This window comes from Mus caroli, chromosome 2, assembly GCF_900094665.2.
Source record: "Mus caroli chromosome 2, CAROLI_EIJ_v1.1, whole genome shotgun sequence".
Classification (NCBI taxonomy): Eukaryota; Metazoa; Chordata; class Mammalia; order Rodentia; family Muridae; genus Mus; species Mus caroli.
This window is the reverse complement of record NC_034571.1, coordinates 18,809,816-18,831,630: the sequence shown is the minus strand read 5'-3', so window position 1 is coordinate 18,831,630 and position 21,815 is coordinate 18,809,816. Positions and strand designations below refer to the sequence as shown.

General features: G+C 39.8%; 1 protein-coding gene across 1 annotated transcript in view; it reads right to left on the bottom strand.

Moving 5' to 3' along the window:
• Positions 1-21,815, bottom strand: part of Apbb1ip (amyloid beta precursor protein binding family B member 1 interacting protein) — a 98,415-nt gene that overhangs the window by 34,724 nt on the left and 41,876 nt on the right. The window contains exons 2-6 of the mRNA XM_021155983.2: positions 20,030-20,101; positions 17,391-17,478; positions 13,706-14,001; positions 10,133-10,210; positions 747-906 (exon numbers count right to left, since the gene is read on the bottom strand). Coding sequence (XP_021011642.1) covers positions 747-906; positions 10,133-10,210; positions 13,706-14,001; positions 17,391-17,478; positions 20,030-20,101 — 694 coding nt within the window. The remainder of the gene's footprint in view (positions 1-746; positions 907-10,132; positions 10,211-13,705; positions 14,002-17,390; positions 17,479-20,029; positions 20,102-21,815) is intronic.

Genomic DNA, 21,815 nt, shown 5'->3' with positions numbered 1-21,815 from the left:
TGAGATAGACTATCCCTACATAGCCTGAATTGGTCTGGGACTCATCCTCCTCCTATCTCAGCCTCTCCAGGGATGGGGTTACAAGCATGTGCCACCATGCCTGGTTAAGGAACAGTTTTAATGTGGACCATTTTCTATAGAAAAAATTGCCCTAAAGCCTCAAAAGCAGATAATTCTGAGTTTTATACAACCCTCTTGGGAGATAGTGTTGCCCAGGGGATGAGTGGGAAGGAGGAGGGAAGTTATTAAACTGCTTAAAGGAGAGAGAGAGAGAGAGAGATCATCAATTTATTTCACTCCTCTTTGCTCTATGGGGTTGAGAAATTGGTGATCAGTCAAGTTTAGACAGGGGAAGAAGAAATGAGCATAGATGTAAGGTCTGGAAGTCACATTATGCTTCAGGGAAGTACTCTTTAAAGGAATATTAGCAGACAGATACCCAGAATCTCCTGCAGTCTAATGAGCTTCCTAAGCATGTAACAGGATGAACCACACTGCCCCCTTTTTTTCCCTTTTGGAGTGACTAGCAAGGTGACATAATGAAGTTCACATCATCCAAAGCCTGGCTACCCTCTACCGACTGAGTGTCTGCCACAAAGAAACAAAGAGACAAGGATTTATCTCAGATGAAGGCAGAGACACATGCCATCATGTCTTGAGATATTGAAACAAGTGGTTAAAACAGACTAAAACCTGTAATAAAACAGGCTTTTGAAGTGCAACCCAGATGTGTCGAGGAGACTTACCAATTTGCAGTTCGGGATATATTTCATAAAGGCACCAGTCCACATTGCAGTCACAATGGGTTTTTTCAAAAAGGTTGTCCAGAACATCCCGAGCCAACTGCCGCTCATCCACCATCAGTGACTTGGTACTGCTATCATCCATGTGCACCTTAACTACAAGCTGAAGATGAAGCCACAGAACAGTTAGTTAGTTCCAGCAACTGGGGCAGTCTGCTAAGCTTAAGGTGTCAGCATTGTTATTGTTTCTGCCACTGAGCATTAGAAATGCATCCTTTGGATATCTTGATAGGCTGTTTTTACTGTAGCTCACTAGGTTCACAGTTGGGTAAGACTGTTGACTTTTCTCACTACCAGCAGTAGTGGCATGATTGTTATGGGTGGTAACCAGCCACTTTCTGATTGGATTTAAAGTCTGCTCCACAGGACAGAACCCATGCCTGGTACTGTAAACTGGACCAAGAACCCAAGGCTGAAGGGATTATGGGCCCCAGAAGAAAACCTACTTCTATCTATTATTTTACTAAACAATGTAGGATCAAACTGCCTTCTAAATATATATCTTTTTATCCATAGATTAACGCAACTCTTGACTCTTGTCAGTGAGTTATGACTCAATTGGTCAAAGTACATTGAATAAGTGACTCTGAGTGCTTAGCAATATAAGTCATTAACCAGGACTATTTAATTACACAAATCTCTTGTCCACTCTTTAAACCTTTTGCCAACGTCCTAAACAATTACTTGAGGAGCTCTGCACCCCTTCCTTTATTTCTTTTTCTTCCCAGTGTAGCTTTACTTAATTGGCACACTGGGTATGGCACACTTTGATAAGCCTAGCTTATCAAAGGCTGCCATACCTTAAAATTTCCCTTAACAATGGGACTTCAGTTGTAAAGACACAAGGAGACCTTTTAATTAAGAAATACTTCTGGCCCTAAAAATGAATGGGAACAAAAGTGGAAGGATGTTGGGAAAATGAGAAGTGAGTGCTTCTTCAGTTCTGTTTGCTTTCTGTCTCCCCACCAGAAATCAGTGTCTTGAAACTGGGCCAAGGGCTTTGTTTATTGTCTGGTTGTGTTTTTCGAATTTATTTCTCATCCTGTGTTTTTCTGATATATAAAGGAGTTCACAGAGAGGTCAGAGGATGTATCCCACTTTTTAACTATATTTCTATTTGGTCTTTGAGAGATTTAGGCATGTATACAATGTATTTTGATCATATTAATCCCCCATAATCCCATCTCTATCTCTTCCAACATCCCCTACCATATCCCATCCCAACTCCATGTTCTCTTTTTTCAATTTATTGAATCCAGTCAGTGCTGCCAATATGTATCTATACACAGGCCCATCCATTGGAGAATGGGCAAACTACCAGGGACCATATCCCTTAAGAAACTGCCTCTTCCCCTCCTGAGTGTCATCAACTGATAATAGCTTCTTAGGTAAGGTTAGGGCTTCATGAATTCCTCTCCCATGCTGGAACTTTGTCCTGATCCTGAACAAGTTTTCTGCAAGCAACTGCAGCTGTTGGGAGTTCATGAGACAGCAACCCTGTCATGTCCAGAAGGTGCTCTTTTACAGCAGTCCGCATCAACATTTGGCTCTCACAACCTTTTCACCTTCTCTTCCTTGAACCTTACAGGGATGGGTGTTAAGTAGATGTATATATATGTGTGTGTGTATGTGTGTATGTATGTATATATATATATATATATATATATAGCACTGTACATAATATATAATATAAATATATAATATACATATTATATGTATATATTATATATTTTTTCCTCTGGTTGTGTTCATTTACTGACAACTTGAGACAGCCTAGAATTACCTGAGAAAAGAATCTTAATTGAGTAATTGTCTTTATCAGGTTGGTCTGTGACATATCTGCAAGGGATTGTCTTGACTATTAATTGATACAGATTGGCCCAGCTCACAGTGGGTAGGCAACATCATTCTTCTGAGAGGTGGTACTGGACTGTATAAAATGCTAGGTAAACATAAATATATCTATGGGTTAGCCAATGAGCAAGCAAGCAAACATTCCTTCCATAATTCCCACCTCCAGGTTACTGCCTTCAATTATTTTTTTTTTTTGAGGAGCCCTCTGTATTAGTCTTTATTTGTTTTTTTTAATTTTTAATATTTTTATTACATATTTTCCTCAGTTACATTTCCAATGCTATCCCAAAAGTCCCCCATACCGCCCCCCACTTCCCTACCCACCCATTCCCATTCTTTTGGCCCTGGCATTCCCCTATATTGGGGCATATAAAGTTTGCAAGTCCAATGGGCCTCTCTTTCCAGTGATGGCCGACTAGGCCATCTTTCGATACATATGCAGCTAGAGACAAGAGCTCCGGGGTTCTGGTTAGTACATCATGTTGTTCCGACAATAGGGTTGCAGATCCCTTTAGCTCCTTGGGTACTTTCTCTAGCTTCTCCATTGGGAGCCCTGTGATACATCCAATAGCTGACTGTGAACATCCACTCCTGTGTTTGCTAGGCCCCGGCATCGTCTCACAAGAGACAGCTATATTTGGGTCCTTTCAGCAAAATCTTGCTAGTGTATGCAATGGTGTCAGCGTTTAGAAGTTGCTTATGGGATGGATCCCTGGATACGGCAGTCTCTAAATGGTCCACCCTTTCATCACAGCTACGAACTTTGTCTCTGTAACTCCTTCCCTGGGTGTTTTGTTCCCAATTCTAAGAAGGGGCACAGTGTCCACACTTTGGTCTTCATTCTTCTTGAGTTTCATGCGTTTAGTAAATTGTATCTTATATCTTGGGTACCCTCAGTTTTGGGCTAATATCCACTTATCAGTGAATACATATTGTGTGAGTTCTTTTGTGATTGTGTTACTTCACTCAAGATGATGCCCTCCAGGTCCATCCATTTGGCTAGGAATTTCATAAATTCATTCTTTTTAATAGCTGAGTAGTACTCCATTGTGTAAATGTACCATAATTTCTGTATCCATTCCTCTGTTGAGGGGCATCTGGGTTCTTTCCAGCTTCTGGCTATTATAAATAGGGCTGCTATGAACATAGTGGAGCATGTGTCCTTTTTACCGGTTGGGACATCTTCTGGATATATGCCCAGGAGAGGTATTGCTGGATCCTCCGGTAGTACTATGTCCAATTTTCTGAGGAACCGCCAGACTGATTTCCAGAGTGGTTGTACAAGCTTGCAATCCCACCAACAATGGAGGAGTGTTCCTCTTTCTCCACATCCTCGCCAGCATCTGCTGTCACCTGAATTTTTGATCTTAGCCATTCTGACTGGTGTGAGGTGGAATCTCAGGGTTGTTTTGANTTGCATTTCCCTGATGATTAAGGATGTTGAACATTTTTTCAGGTGCTTCTCTGCCATTTGGTATTCCTCAGGTGAGATTCTTTGTTCAGTTCTGAGCCCCATTTTTTAATGGGGTTATTTGACTTTCTGGAGTCCACCTTCTTGAGTTCTTTATATATATTGGATATTAGTCCCTTATCTGATTTAGGATAGGTGAAGATCCTTTCCCAATCTGTTGGTGGTTTTTTTGTCTTATTGATGGTGTCTTTAGCCTTGCAGAAGCTTTGCAGTTTCATGAGGTCCCACTTGTCAATTCTCGATCTTACAGCACAAGCCATTACTGTTCTATTCAAGAATTTTTCCCCTGTGCCCATATCTTCAAGGCTTTTCCCCACTTTCTCCTCTATAAGTTTCAGTGTCTCTGGTTTTATGTGAAGTTCCTTGATCCACTTAGACTTGACCTTAGTACAAGGAGATAGGAATGGATCGATTNGCATTCTTCTACATGTTATCAACCAGTTGTGCCAGCACCATTTGTTGAAAATGCTGTCTTTCTTCCACTGGATGTTTTTAGCTCCCTTGTCGAAGATCAAATGACCGTAGGTGTGTGGGTTCATTTCTGGGTCTTCAATTCTATTCCATTGGTCTATTTGTCTGTCACTATACCAGTACCATGCAGTTTTTAATCACAATTGCTCTGTAGTAAAGCTTTAGGTCAGGCATGGTGATTCCACCAGAGGTTCTTTTATCCTTGAGAAGAGTTTTTGCTATCCTAGGTACTGCCTTCAATTCTAACCTGACTTCTCTCAAAGGTCTTTCCTGATCTGGAAGTGCAAGTCAAATAAACCCTTTCCTTCCTAAATTGCTTTTGGTCAGAGTTTTTAAATCACATCAACAGAAGGAAACTAGAACAGGCTGGTGACAGAGTTTAAGGCTTCTGTATGGGATTACTGGTGGAATTTTAATTCTTTAAGGTTCATTACTTCAATAGTCTGATGGTACAGGGAGGGGACAAGTGTCACCTTGGAGTGCCCCCTGGTCTGTCATGATGATTATACCTTCTTTAGCTTGACTAGAGTTGGGTCTTTTGTTTTGTTTTGTTTTTGGTTTTGTATTTTTCTGTGGAATGCATACATGCTGTTCTTTGCTGAGAATTATGGCGATAGAATAGTTACATTCCTGGGAAACACAACTGATGTTAGGGCTTTGAAAGCAATATTTATGATAAAGAAAAATCATGACATTTGACCACATTTTACTCCTACTTAGAGGTGCTTTAGAAAGGAAAACATGTTGCTTTTTCCTTTCATTTTTTTATATGGAAGGAGACATTGCTAAACCACATAGTTTCATAATGATGTAAGAGGCTTCTTTTTGGCATAAACTACAAACTAAGTTTAATCCATATGTATTTATGAATATCCATAATTGTAGAATTTAGAAAAATAAAGTGAATAAAAAGGAAGAACTCATACTTGTGGTTCTTCACAGTTTCTACTCTATTTGCAAGCTGCAGAGGGTACTTATCAAAGTGTAACAGCGCCACAGCACCACGGTGCTACGCAACTAATTAGTCACATGATCTTCAATGGGCCAAATGCCTTGATAATGAAATCTCACTTTTATTTGCAAGTTGTTAAAAATGGGAAATATTTAGCCCTAAATCATGCAAATTACATTTTTGGCCTTCTATAATAAGATTTACAAATGGAATTGTTCTTCTGCCGCAGAGCTTTAGAATAAATTAAGCCGGGCGTGGTGGCGCACGCCTTTAATCCCAGCACTCGGGAGGCAGAGGCAGGCGGATTTCTGAGTTCGAGGCCAGCCTGGTCTACAAAGTGAGTGCCAGGACAGCCAGGGCTACACAGAGAAACCCTGTCTCGAAAAACCAAAAAAAAAAAAAAAAAAAAAAAAAAAAAAAAAAATAGAATAAATTAAATTAATAGATTAGTCAGATTGTGTTTCCAGCTTCAAAAGCTTTATGCTATAAGCTATGGACATCATTTGTAATTCAGAATAATGTCAGCATTCCACCAAATCCTTAAGAGCAAATACTGCTAATGAGGGAGGGTTTCCCCCTTGTTTTCTTATGAGACAGGGTCTTTCAGTGTAACTCAGTCTGCCCTTAAACTTGGGTTAAGTTTGAGGTAAGAGTCATCTTCCTCCTCAGCCTTCTTGTTCTAACTCACATTCATTGTTTAAAATGCTCAAAGTTATTTTCCTTAAATGTGGAGCATTTCTATTATTTGCTTAATGTACTGTGTCACACACAGGGTCATGTCTTTGTTGTTGTTGTTGTTTTTTAAGACAGGGCTTCCCCTGTATAGCCCTGGCTGTCCTGGAACTCACTTTGTAGACCATGCTGGCCTGGAACTCAGAAATCCGCCTGTCTCTGCCTCCCAAGTGCTGGAATTAAAGGCGTTTGCCACCACCACGCGACTCAGGGTCATGTCTTAAAAAATGTAGTCGGAGAGTCAGGATCCTTCCATCCCTTCCTACTGATGAGTGCAATGTTCTGGATCTTCCATGGATCCAGGCAGGTTGTGCCTTGTGTTTACTGCCATAAAGTCACTGTAAATAAAAGGAGCAAAGTCTCCGCAGGCCAGCCAGAGCAAAGCTACCACATCTGCTCCTTGTCCCACCTTCTCTTGTAAGAGACATATCTCTTTTCAGTTCTTTTCTGAAATCACACAATGTGACCCTCAGTTATAAACATTTTGGTGGCTTAAAAGTGCATAATTATAATTTTTCAAAAAACTTGCTCATTCTCCCTCCATCTCTTCCTCCCTCTCTTGAGGGAGGATCAAGCCCAGGCCCTTGCACATGCTAGAAAAACATCCTACTAGTGAGGACATCCCGAGTCCTTGGGGTTTTATGTGACAGGGTTTTCTGGCTTCTCTTGAACTTGAGATCCTCGTACTGCAGCCTCTCTGCCCTTATTGTCTTTTATCTGCATCCATCGGCAAAACCATTCCATACAGTATATCCACACCTGCTATTTATTCATTTTTACCTCAAGCCAACACAAGCTCATCTGTGCTAGAACAATCTAGAACAAGTCCCCTCACTGCCATTCTCCACTACTATAATTTATTTCCCATGGGAGCCTAGTCACTCTGTATACTCTTGATAGAGCAACAGTCCTTATTTATGAGGAACATAGTCCTCTCTGACCCATCATGCAGCCCCCTGTAAGTGGGGGAGGGACACACATGGGATACTAAAGAAGGAACAGGGCACCCACCTAGTCCAGATCAGCCAATACAGTCATAGACCACCTGCACATCCCTACAATTGATTTTCTGTGAATCTGCCAGTATGGATTTTTAAAATTATTAATTAATCTTCTATCTCTCCATTTAGAGCTCCCCTAAAGGCTTCTTGTACTTAAGACACAGTCCAAACTCGCTCTGCTATCTATGTGCTCTTGTGGCTCCTACCTGCCACATTAACATCAATTGTTTCCTTTGCTTTTACTCAGTAGGTCACTGAAGTGTGGTCAACAGTCTTTCATTCTGTTCCATCTCGTCAAGCTAAGGTTTACTTGTTGCATCATCAACACTCATCTCTGTTTGAGGATCACCTTTACTACTGTCCTGTGTATCTAGCTGCTTCCTGCTGCTGAGGACTTTGCTCAAGAGCCCCCTTCCTTCCCAGGGAGGCTTCATTATCACCAATGGATGTGAGGATTGGCTTAGGCAATGCCTCGCAATTCTTCTGGTTTCCATTTTTTTCTTTTCTGGCTCATGCTTATGGATTTTAAAAGAAGAAGAAGGAGGAGGAGGAGGAAGACTTAGTGTTGTAGTCCTGGATAGCTTTGAATTTTCAATCCTCCTGCCTCTAGATCCTCAGTGCTGGGAAAAGAGGCAGGAGACACCATACTGAGCCTGGTTTAATTTTCATCACTGCATTTGCCTTCCTTACTGGAATTTAGCTTAAAACAAGTAACAGTCTCACTGGACCATTATACAAACCTAGTAACTCCTCTAAAGTCAGAGTGCATTGTTAAAGAGGATAAAGTCTTTAGAGGGTTTCCATGGAGACTCTGGGGAATAGATAGGCAATGAATTAGTGGGTAGTGCATTGTGTGGTGATAAATCACTGAGGAGAATTTTAGGGAGTAGTGTGTACAGTGCTGGGGACACTCTCACTTAGAAGGTGACTGAATACATGGGGGGGGGGCAGAAAAAATCCAGTGAGAATCTGGGTAAGAGTGGAAGGGATAGGTAGTCCCACAACAAGGACTTGTGGAGTGTTTGAAGGACAGTTACAAGGACAGGTAGTTACAGTGAGGTAAATGTAGAGAGAAGGAGGGAGGAAGAGAGGGAGAGAAGAAGAGAATGGAGAGAACTGAGGCTAGAGAGATAATGGCAGCCAGATCACGCAGATCACGTTGTTGTTTTTGTTTTTTCGAGACAGGGTTTCTCTGTATAGCCCTGGAACTCACACTGTAGACCAGGCTGGCCTCAAACTCAGAAATCTGCCTGCCTCTGTCTCCTGAGTGCTGGGATTAAAGGCGTGCACCACCACACCCAGCTCAGGGATAGGTGATCTTAGACAACAGCATGGCAATTCTTCCCTCATGACCTGAGTGGTGCATGATATATGTAGTTTATGGTTGTGAGATGTCCATGACAGGCTTCACATGTTTGAGCATTCATCTCTTTCTGCTTCCAGACAGCAGACACCATGTGACCACTGGCCTTAATGTTCCTGCTCTTACAGCCTCTGACTGTCTTGCTTCTGTGCCTTCCCCACTATCATGCACTAAAACCTCAAATGGAGAACCAAAGTCAATCCTTCCTCTCTAGGACTGCTACTGCTGGGCATTCATCACAGCAGTGAGGAAAGTCACTAATCCAGGTCATCATCTTAGGTGCTTGTCACAGTGAGGAAGAGCTCACACATACACGCAGAGAGCAATATGTTGGTTGAACCAGCTCTATCTGGAAAACATCTTCACATATGAGCCTTGAAAGTCTGGATGTGGGCTCCCCAAGAGATATTTATTGAATTATTCACCATGTATACAATTCCTTCATTCAAGAACTGACATGACAAAGACAATTCACCTTAGTGAGAGATGACAGATGTTTCAATTGAAATAAGATGCAGACTGAGTACTTGTCTCATTAACTAAAAAATTAACTGACATTTTAATAGTAGATGTAGTGTTCTAATCAGGTTAGATACAAGGCTTTCTACTGTAATACAATACATATCTTCCTAAAACACCTTATGCTCACAAAAATGTTCAAGAAAATTATAGGCTAACTGGTAAAGAAGGATAAGAAACAGATCACTCAAAGCTTACACAAATTAAAGACTAGATTAATAACAAATGTTTGATTCATGGGGAGACAACCACATAAGCTTAATGTCTAGAGGCTTCCCAAGGAGCATAAAATTCACAAAAGAAACTGTGTAAATGTGAGGCCAAGGATGCTAAGGTGTGACCCAATTAAAGCATGCCCAGAGGATGCTATAAGCAGAGAGCTATGGAAGACCCCAGAGAGCATCCCTCAGGGAAGGGATTCCAGGATGGACATATTTTAAGTTCTCAAAATGGAACTGAGAAGGCCCTTGCCTAGGATATAGCAAAACCAAAGACTTTTTTCTTTCTTGTTAAAGGGGATTTCTACACCCACTATCCTGGTTTATGGGAAAATGTATGTGAAACCAGCAAAAAGTCACATGTGAGCTAAGCAAATGCTTTTGGACACTCTTGTTCTCACAATGGAGAGCTCTTTGCCATGGGGCATCAGAAAGCCCTTATAAGAAATGGATGGAGGTAGGTTCCCTACCTAGAAATCGCAAATTAGCTAAATGGTGTTTGTTATATAGAGAAAAATGTTGTCATGTCACTATGTTCTGAGAATTCTTTAAAAATTATTTGGAAAGTGCTACTTGAGTATTCTTTCAATGACACTGTTAAAGCTGTGGTCCTGTGCATGCTAAACAGATAACCAACTACTGACCTGTATTCTCAGAGGCACGTGAACATTTATTATACTGTTTACCAGTAACTATAATATGACATCATTAATTTAACTCCCCTATGCAAATGTGTTTGATAGCTTACCTTCTTAACCTTGGCTTCCTTCAGCTTTTCCAGTGCTAACTTAATTTTATCAGCCTTTGCTTTGGCTTCTTCTTCTTCCTGTAAAGGGGCAAGACAGTCAACAGAGTCCAATAAATCACACCAGTGACTAATTGTGTGTTGGTTCATTTAGAGAAACAAAATTACAAAATTTCACATCCTTCATTTTCAGAATGTAGGTAATGCCCTTGACTAAAATATTCTACTCAAATATACAGAAAGCAGCTGTTGATTATAGCCTTGAGGATTTTATTCGAAGAGATGAAACTATGATTTCAACAACTGTATGGAATACTTAGAACATGCTATCTGTGCTCAGCTCAAAGAACAGGGGACGGTGAATGTGAATGAAGCAATATCCCTCATAAACTGATGTACTTGAACTTTGTCCCTTGCTGGTGGTGCTGTTTGGGGAAGTACTGGAAATTTTAGGATGTGGAACCTTGCTGGAGAAAGTACATCAGTGGAAATGGGCTTTGAGAGTCTATGGCCTTGTCTCATGACCAGTTGGCTTTCTGCTTCTATCCTGTGCCTACAATGTGATCAGTTAGCTTCCTGCTCTGCAAGCCTGCTGCTGGGTCTCCCCCAATATGATGGGATTTCTCTATAGCTGTAAGCTAAAATAAACTCTTAAGTTGCTCTGGTAGTAGTATTTTTATCACAGCAACAGAAAAATAACTAATACAGACACCAACCTACAGAATCTATTAAAGCATTCATCCTAAGGGAGTTGAGCACTTCCTACCATTATACACATCCTCTTGGTTTATGGTATCTATTTAGAGGAGGACTCCTAGCTTTTATTAGGAGCTTTAAAGAGTCTTTAACAGCCTACATTTTAATACAGAAGCCAAAACTTAACCTTATAAATCACAAAAACTCCAAAGCAAAACAAAATAAACAAACAAAATGAAATAAAACAAACACTCCACTAATGAACACAAAAATGAACATCAGCAAAGAGTGTGCAATATTCTTATATTTCAAAGGAGCTCAAACGCCTTTGATTTTATAATGTAAATCTTATCAATAGGACTATTAAGGCTCTCTTGTTTATTTGTTTATGTTTTTATTTATTTTTTATTTTTAAACTTTTTATTAGATATTTTCTTCATTTACATTTCAAATGCTATCCCGAAAGTCCCCTATGCCCTCCCCCCTCCCTGTTCCCCAACCCACCCATGCCTGCTTCCTGGCCCTGGCATTCCCCTGTACTGAGGCATATAATCTTTGCAAGACCAAGGGCCTCTCCTCCCAATGATGGCCGATTAGGCCATCTTCTGCTACATATGCAGCTAGAGACACGAGCTCCAGGGGGTACTGGCTAGTTCATATTGCTGTTCCTCTTATAGGGTTGCAGACTCCTTCAGCTCCTTGGGTACTTTCTCTAGCTCCTCCATTGGGGGCCCTGTGTTCCATCCAATAGCTGACTGTGAGCATCCACTTCTGTATTTGCCAGGCACTGGCATAGTCTCACAATAGACAGCTATATCAGCGTCATGTCAGCAAAATATTATTTGTTTATTTATAATGATAAGAGATTGAATTGTTTTTCATGAAAGGAAAAAAAAGGGTTACATCTCTACTGTTTGAAAGTAGAATTATCTCTTCTAATACCACTGGTTTCTGAAATAATTTTGAGTGCCAAGATACTTTAGGAACAATTGAAAGTGAGGAACTTTGTAAGTATCTACCTGAACACTCAACTTTGTATTTACTTTCAAGGAGTTGATGGTCCCCCTGATACCACGAGGGGCCCTATGCTTGGCGACTCTGCTTTGTCTCAATCAATGAAGCAATGAATGTGATACAATGTGGATTTATCATGTGATTTAAATTTAAAATTGTAGGCATTCCCAGCATCATTACGATGATTTGAATGGTACTGACCACCACCATTCAGGACAATAGGAGGAGCCCACAGGAAACTGAGCAGGGTTCTTACTTGGAAATATTTTTAAAGGACCTATTTAAGAAAAGTCTTCAAAGTGTTTTTACTCTTTTTTTTTTGAAAAATATGTAATTAACATGTTAAATGAAGATTATATAGTTATTTTACAAAGTTTAGCAATTTATAAATATCAAGCATTTATTACCTGTCTTTGCCCTCCCCAATGAAGGCATCCCAATTTTTTTTTTTTTTTTTTGGTTTTACGAGACAGGGTTTCTCTGTATAGCCATGGCTGTCCTGGAGCTCACTTTGTAGACCAGGCTGGCCTGGAACTCAGAAATCCACCTGCCTCTGCCTCCCGAGTGCTGGGATTAAAGGCGTGTGCCACCACGCCCGGCTTGAGTACCTTTTTTTGTAACCAAATTAAAAATACAATTTATTTTTTTTAAATACTTTTTTTTTAAAGATTTATTTATTTATTATATGTAAGTACACTGTAGCTGTCTTCAGACACTCCAGAAGAGGGCACCAGATCTTGTTACGGATGGTTGTGAGCCACCATGTGGTTGCTGGGATTTGAACTCTGGACCTTCAAAAGAGCAGTCGGGTGCTCTTACCCACTGAGCCATCTCACCAGCCCTACAATTTATTTTTAACAGGAGTTTAAAAGACTGGTAAAAACTGTTCCTAGAAGCCAGGCATTTCTTTTCTTTTTTTTTTTCTTTTTATTAGATACTTTCTTTATTTATATTTCAAATGTTATCCCCCTTTCCTAGTTTCCCCTCCAAAAAACCCCTATCCCCTCTTCCATCCCTCTGCTCACCAACCCACCCACTCCCATTCCTGGCCCTGACATTCCCCTATACTGGGGCATAGAACCTTCACAGGACCAAGGGCCTCTCCTCCCATGGATGACCAACTAGGTCATCCTCTGCTACATATGCAGCTAGAGCATGTCCCACCTTGTGTTTTCTTTGGTTGGCGGTTTTGTCTCAGGGAGCTCTGGGGGTACTGGTTAGTTTATATTGTTGTTCCTCCTATGGGGCTGCAAACCCCTTTAGCTCCTTGGGTACTTTCTCTAGTTCCTTCATTGGGGACCCTGTGCTCTGTCTAATGGATGGCTGTAAGTATCCATGAAGCTTGAGTATTATTAAGGAATATGCATATTACTTTTACCCAAGCTATAAACACTATATTTGGTCTTAATGGGTTCTTCATATATACTTGCTACACTTTAAATATTCTCACCAAATCAGATGTTGAACTTTAATTCCCTTGTGAAGAATTAAAAGACGGGATCTAGTGATATCTTTTTAAAGCAAGGGGGCATGAGCAGAAAGCCCTCTCTCAAAACTGGGAAGGTGCCAGAACCATACTTTAATATTCCCCAACCTTCAGACCTGTGAGCTAAATTAACCTTTCTTCTTTTATACATTAAACATCTGTGGTATTCAGTTACAGCAATAGAAAACAGATTAAGACAACGCTGCTCCTGAAGCCTCTCCAGATTTGTAATAAACACACACTATCTTTTTTCCCAGTACCTCAGAGGTGTGGGCATACAAACTGATAGATGTAATTGTCACTTCAAAGAAAGTCCAAGATGATGGGTAGATAGTAAATGAAGAGCAACAGTCCTGCCATCTTGGGTCCTATGGACTTACTTTAGAGAGAAGTTCAGGAGGAGAAGGAGGAGGAGGCAGAAGGTCTAGCATGGGTTCTACGGGTGGAGGTGGTAAAGCTTCCTCATGGTGGCTAACATCAATGGCAGCAGCACTTGCTCCATAACCTCCGGAGGCTGTACCCTGGCCATCTGAAGCCTTCAGAAGTGCAAAATGATCTTGATTCTGAGAGGACTCTTTCTGAGCCTGGATGGTTCTCTGTTCGGCTTCACTTATATCTGCTACCAGATCTGCCATGAGGGCATCTAAATCTTGGTCTTCCAGTGCATTTAAGGACTCTAAGAGGAAAAAAATAGCAGTATCAATGTTTGGAAAACAAATCAACTATTTGTACCTGGAAAAACCTGAAAGCATTTTTTTTTTAAAGAGCAATATGTACATAGGTGGGAGTCATTATTTAAATTTCTATGATACAGTAAAAAAGGTTGGAAGTATTTTTATGCAGTGGGACACATTCACATATTGACACTCCTAAAATAATACAATCAGTACATAGTGTAAGTAAGTTCCTAACAAGAAGAAAAGAGGGAAATATGCTCTGCACTGGCGTATCTCCAGCTACAGTCAGAGTTGAGCACATGAGCAGATGCCTACATAGGGACTCTTGAATATTTTGCTGCAAGAGCCTTGGGCTTTGGAAGAGTAGAGGAAGAGGAAAGTGGAAATGGGTGGAGGGGGAGTTCTCCCACTGGTGGTCAGCTGGGTTTCACCCACCTTTAGGAAGTGCAGAGCAAACCTCTGGAAGCCCCCCCCACTTAACCACCCAGAACCTTACATTCTGAAGTGCAGGATTAATGCAACAAAAGAATAAAAGAAAATAAAAAGGAGACTAAGTAGTAAAGATTTTGTGAAGGCAGTGGGCTCACTCAGAGAGCTTTCATAAGATAGAGAGAACACAGCTTTTTAGAGCGATATAGAGGAGATTTCTTTCAGATCTCACCCAACTGTGAGATAAGGGCACATGCATACTCAGCAAGTGGGCTAGCTTGCTGGGTTCAGAGGATGTGGCATTGGTGGATAACATCAGCAGATGATTGTGCTGGCAATCAGGCATTCACCAAGTGATGATTCAGTGACAAAGGATGGACCCTGTGCATGATGACCCAGAATGAGGAAATGGGAGTGCCAGAAATGGAGCCTACTAAAAACTGGACAACCTCAGTGCCATTATAGCACAGCTCATCATTATAAGAGTTCTAGCACAGCACTCATTCCAAGCTTTGACCATAAAATGAGCGAAGCAGATTTTTTATAAACTATTTTTGCATAAAAATATTATTTTTAAAAAATTTCAGCGATATGAGCCCAAACTGAAACTTGTTTATAATTTCCTAACATGGTCAGCCACTATTGTTAATGAAAAACCTTTTAATAAACATTACTCTAAATAATTATAACTATATTGTATATAGTTATAAGCACTTTAGTGATAAAATCCCTACAATGATATTTATATTACTGTCTAAAGAAAAGTTCATTTACATTCAAATGTTCTTTAATATCTTATTAATCTGTCAAAGAGCTCAAAATGTATTGCTATAGCTTAAATGTGTTAGTATAGATTAATTTTTATTAATCAATGTAGAATTGCATACTGAAGAATTGGGCATGAGAAATGGATTCCATGCTGAAGTCTGTTATTCTCTGAATTTTTAATTCATTTTTAGTTAACTTGTTTAACTTATTTTTAACTCATTTTAGCAATAATTTAACTGAGGGCAATAAAAATGTATTCTAAACAAATTTAACTTTATATACATTAGGAATTTGGTAGTTCTGCCCTCTCCCAAAGCCATCCATCGATGGGCATATTGTCCCCTTGTTGCCACATCGTAACGGGCTGTGCCTGGAGATTTGTGGGTTTCTTTGACTCTATCATCTTTGGGACTTTTTTGATGCTAAATCCTAAGTGTTTAGAAAACCTGGAGTTTACTACGGCAGTAAGAACACTGACTAAACTTAAATTTTAGTGGAACTGATGATAAAGTGCTCATTTGTGGCACTTCCAGAGGCAGAGGCAGGTGAATCTCTGAGCGTTCTAGGCAACCATAGTCTACATAGAAAGTTTCAGGCCAGCCAGAACTCCATCATGAGGTGAGATCAAGTTAACAAAACAATAAAACTAGGAACTCCTCTCCAAACAAAACACTCACTGGAGGCCCTATGTGGAAGTGTCTGCTAGACAGGGTTGTCAAAATGTACTACGCAAAGTGTACTACTCTTTAGAAACTTCATGGATGCTATTATCTCAGTGACTAGAACTGGCAGGAATAATACATTTTGTTTTATGGTGAATAGTAGAGTATAGAAAATAAGTGTAGAATAGAGACCACTAGAAAGAGGTGCATTATAACTGACCAATCAACAGTCATTGGTGCCTTTGGGCTTATCATGGAAATACTGCAAAAGACAGAAACAGTGAAGCTGGGTGAGAAATGGAAACAGTAGCCGGGACTGGGGTTCTGGACTGAGCTTCTTTGTAACTTCAGTTATGTTTTGGGGTCACTGAAAGACTTGGCTACTCTTTTCAAGAGTTCTAGCAAGACTGCCCTTGTGGTTCAATGTCTGACACCAAGAGTTCCAGTGAATTTTCACTAACATGGAAGTGAGAAATAATTCAAGATTCATCATCATTTCCATGATCATCAGATTAGTTCTCTGCAATAAATTGAAAAGAAGAAGATCTTGCTATAAAGTAAAGATTTAATCTCCAGAGGACTGAAAGTTTCAAACAGTAAACTATATACAGATACATGCTTGTAATTTAAAATACATATTTAGAATAAAATGTACTTGGAATCAGTTCCCATTCATACATGGTCAATTGTTATTAAACACTTAATTTTTATCCTTGAAGAGACATTTCTTACTGACTCCTTAGTAATAAGAAAGTTCCTTTTTATAGTATATAATATTTTTATTCATTGTTTGTGAATCCCATACACGTGTACAGTAAATTTTGAACATATTCACACCCCACTTCCCCCCTCCATCCCCTCTTCATGTCATCTTGGATTCTTTTGTTGTTGTTGTTTTTATTTTTTATTAGATATTTTCTTTATTTACATTTCAAATGTTATCCCCTTTCCTAGTTTCCCCTCCAAAATCCCCCTATGCCCTGCCCCTTCCCCCTGCTCACCAACCAACCCACTCCCACTTCCTGGCCCTGGCATTCCCCTATACTGGGGCATAGAACCTTCACAGGACCAAAGACCTCTCCTCCCATTGATGACTGACCAGGCCATCCTCTGCTACATATGCAGCTAGAGCCATGTGATTTCTTTGGTTGGTGGTTTAGTGTCGGGGAGCTCTGGGGGGTACTGGTTAGTTCATATTGCTGTTCCCCCTATGGGGCTGCAGACCCCTTCAGCTCCTCAGGTACTTTCTCTAGCTCCCTTAATTGGGGACGCTGTGCTCTGTCCAATAAGTTTATCTCGAGACTTTTCATAAATGGAAGCTGGTCTTCTCTTTCATCATAGGTGAAAATATCTAATTGATTTTATTAATTAAATGTAGACACAGTAAACGACAATGCACCATCCAGGACTTACACACTATTTCCCATGAAGTCCACATTTCCTTGGTTTCATGGTCAGGATCGGTCCCATGGAGACCTCCATCACTGCTATGGCTTCAGATTTCTTAAGAAACAAGTTTCTGTGCTTACCATTTAAATCCTTAAACCCCACAGTGTAGTTAAACTCTTCTCGGGGTGGGTTGGGGTCTGGAGGAGGAAGAGTGTCCACTCCTAAACTCTGTGAAAACAGATCCCACGGTTTGTGTGAGTGAGTCACAAAACCAACATTTCTGAAGCCCAAACCACTCATGTTTATACATTTTCTCTGCAAATATGCTTTTAAAAACTGTGTTTTTTACTTGAAATGTTTTATCATTTCTTTTCCAGTATAGAAAATTTCAGCTTAAAAAACCTGTTCTATAAAACATGTTTTGAAACAGACTGTGTTACTTGACAATAATGAGAAGGAAATAGTTAATTTTTCTAAACAACAGAGAAACTTTGCTGACTTGGTGAAGGCACTTACTACACACAATTTTATAAGGACTTACATAGTGACATCAAAGAAAAAAGAAGTCCAGTCATCTGCAGAAGAAATTCTTCTACAAAAACCTTTCAAAGATTTGTTTACTCCCAATTACCTGTGTACCCCAAGGGCATTAATGTTCTGACTTTTCCAATCGAGACTGATAAATAAGCTTCCCCCAAAAGAGCCTGTCTAGGCCAAGCTACTGCTTTACCACTGAGCTGCGTGCGTTCTCGGACCACTAGTTTTGCTTTTGTTGATTTTTGATATCATATTTTCATTGTTTATCTTCTTGCCATGCGGAAATTAAATGTTTCCAGTTTAAAATATTTCATTTTATGTTTTGTAGCTTCTCTCTGTTATTTAGATGTGGTCATATTTTAAGATTATAAGCGTTTTTTTTCCTCTATGCTTTCCTTTCCTTCATATATTTAGATCTTTGATCCATGGAACTCATTAAGTTATAAAGCATGAGCTGGAGCTACAGCTCTTAACAGCTGTGTTACTCCAATACCATTTATTAAATTATAATTTTTGTATTTACATGGAAGGCAACTTTTATCAGGATATGAGGGAGAGGCTGGGGGATACAAATAGAACAATGTGTTAATCATTTAGAAATTTGGGAGAACAGTAAATGGGGATTCTTCACACAACTATTTCAATTTTTTTGTAAGCTCGATTTTTTTCAGTATTACAATCACATTAATGCATCTCGACCCTCTTTAATTTTTGCTTATCTTAGGAAACTGCAGATACCAAGGTTTATCCATCACTCTTAATCATACCTCTAATTTCAAGGAAAAGATCAGGCACAAAATTCAGCCATCGAGACCAAAGCAGCAGCTCTTTGAATAACTGGGGAGATACTTAATCATCTCAGAAGGAAGTTGGAAATGTTCAAATTACTGAACAGATCATAGAAAAGCACAAGATAGGGAGGGCCTTCCTTCTCTAGACTCAAACCTTGGGACCCACCTGGGAGACTCTCATGAATCAAGAGAGCTGAGGACTCCATCATCTTGGGCACAACAAAGACCAAAACCTAAATGACCTTGGTTGTGGCAAACCCAGGAGATGAGATAAAGTTCCTTTCTTACTCTAGAGTGACAGTGAAAAATCCAGTCAGGATGCTCATTTTTTCTGTTAGTCAAAGATGTGAGTAAATGCACAGAAAAAGACCATGGCCCAATGAAATGTGTTTATGTCATAAATCTCACCCTCAAACATGATTTCCTCAAAGCCTCATATTTTTCTATTCTTTTAAAAATTAAAAAATTATCTATCATAGTATATGTGTGTGTTTGTGTGTGCATGTATCATGCATGGTACCCATGTGCAGAAGGCCGGAAACCAACTTGCAGAGATCAGTTCTCTCCTACAATGCAAGTCCTGGAGATTGAACTCAGGTCATCAGGTTTGATAGCAAGTGCCTTTACCCCTTGTCTCCTCTTTCAGAGAATCTAAACTTTTATGAATTTTATCGGGAATAGAAAATAAATGCTAACTAAAAATGGTTAATTTTCCCTTGAGCAAACTGTCTTCAAAATAGACTGTACATGTGTTTTGAAGAGACCTTAACACTCTCATCTTTTTTTTTTTAGAATATTGTGCTATCTGTAGTTATAAACATTGTATGTGGAAGTGATGAGTCGAGTGACCTCAGAAACTAAGAAACAGTTGTAAGAACATTAAAGGCACAGAAAAGCTCACAGGACTCTGTAACCAGAATCAGCCTCTGACTCCTGGGCTGTGGATGGACTGCCACATAAGGTCACTCTGGTCTCGATTGGCTGCCTTTCTCAGATATGTAGTCTGCGGCTGAGTGGCTTTCATGCTTCCTAGAGGGAACTGAGTCCTTACAGTTCATTAAGAACACACAAAAGGCCTTTGAAATACAGTATTTCCTTAAAGGGTGGCACAAAAGCATGTTATTCAGTGCCATTTATCAGCTATTCTCTATGAAGATAGGTAAGCACTAGGGCTGTTGCTCAGAGTTTGTTGTTGAAGGAAGCATGGGAGTTCCTTCACGGGACATGATACACACAGACACTGTATGTGTGATCATTATATCAAGCCATGAGCACTGAGGAGCAGAACCAATGAGAAGTCTTAGTATTTTCTCCCAACACGGTCATAGTTCCATCAGGGCACATGATGTTGCTAGTCTCTGACGTTTTTTAAAGGAAGCATTTGTATCACATTTTGCAATCCCTGACCACCCCATCCCCCAATAGTTTTCAGGTTCAGTAGAGGGTTTTACCTGGGTCAAGAGATCCATCTCCCCCAGTAAAGTGCTGAACATCTGGTCTATGTCTTCATTTGATTCACCCATCTGAAACAGGAAGAGACAGAGACGTTAGAGGTCTCTAAAAGTTTATCAGGGCATACATGTTGAGTTTTCATTCTTTCCTTCAGAATAAAGCAATCCATGAAGAGAACAGCTTGGAGAAGAAGGCCTCAAATGCCTTGGAATTTCATGTTTGGATATTTCTAATTTGATATCTGATATCTGTTAAGCTAAATCTTGGGACCTGCTGCAGAGCAAATAAATCCTGAATTTGTTTTTTTCAGTCTAAACTACTGGTCCTTAATGTCAAGTGAACAAAGTGGACATTGTTTTGGTATTCACCTTGCCATAGGATTCTTTTATCAGAAGGAGAGAAGGCCTCATGCCACTCTTGATGGTTTTGATTGTTGATTTGTTCTGGTGGAATATCAGTGAGATTAGTGAAGCACCCTTCTGTGAAGTTTCCAGAGAAGAATGGATTAACCCCTTGACTTATTTATAACAAGATAATACTTTTAGGAAGTGGTGAAAAGTAGGAAGTGGGCCTAGCTGAAAGAAGTAAGTCATCATGGGTGTGTCCATGTTGGGTGCAGTTATAGCCTGCTCTGGCTTCTCCCTCTATCTCTTTTCTCTGCTTCCTGTTGATTATGGAGTGATCAGCTTCTTCTACGTTTCTGCCATTGTGACAATCTGCCTGAGTGAAGAAACTGGATTAACATTTCTAAAATCAAGAGTCAAAATAGTATTTTCCCTCCTTTTGAATTTGTTTTTGTTACATAGTTGGTCACTGTGATAACAGAGCTACTAAGATGCAATACTATGATGTCAGAGGGATGTAGAGTTTTACATCCATTTAAAAACACACTAAAATGGACTGCATTTTAAAATACCTGTGATTAAATGTATTTACCAAATGGTTCCCTACTTTATGACGATATCTGTGAAATAGTAACAGCTTTGGTACATTTATTTGTAAGTACACAGAAGCTCCAGGGTATAGCAAAGGATGGAAATAAAGGATATTTTTCACCATAGCCTTCTTTTATCCCCTAAACCAAATGAAAAAATTGTCCAAAAAAAAAGGGGAAGTGTTAGGTTTTGATAAAATGTAGCAAGGCAATTTGGTAGGGGCAAGAAGCTGCTCTCCTGCCTAACATTTTTTTGGCAAGGGTGAATTGAAAAATGAGGAGATAAGAATATTCATTCTTCAAGGACCGCTTGTCAGCTTGTAGTGTGGCAAAGGGAATGAAGTATGTTACATGTAAAATGAAGGATTCCCCCAAGAACATTCTCAAGGGTTCTAAACACTACGAGACATTACAAGACCAATGTCAACCTGGTGTTGATAGTGGATCTGTATGTATTTGGTCAGACCTGTGAATCCATTCTTGTTCCCACTAGGCAAAAATACTTGGAAAAAACTCTTGCATTGAATATGTCAAAACTTTTTCTTGGTAAATTTCCCATATAGCAACTATAGTCATGCAATGGTCAACAACTTGTCATTATTTTGTCAAGGACAGACTGCATTAACCACTATTGTCCTTGGGTCATAGTGCTTGGAGGTGGTGCAGCAATCTTAGTTTGTGTAGGTCTATTCTATGAGCTTATGACAATCAAAAAGCCTAAGCATGCATTGCTCAAAACTTATTCCCACTGCTGACTGATAAGTGGCTATGGTGTTATCAGTGACCCAGAGATAACTAAGAATACAGGAGGAAAATTTATGTGTATATATATATATATATATATATATATA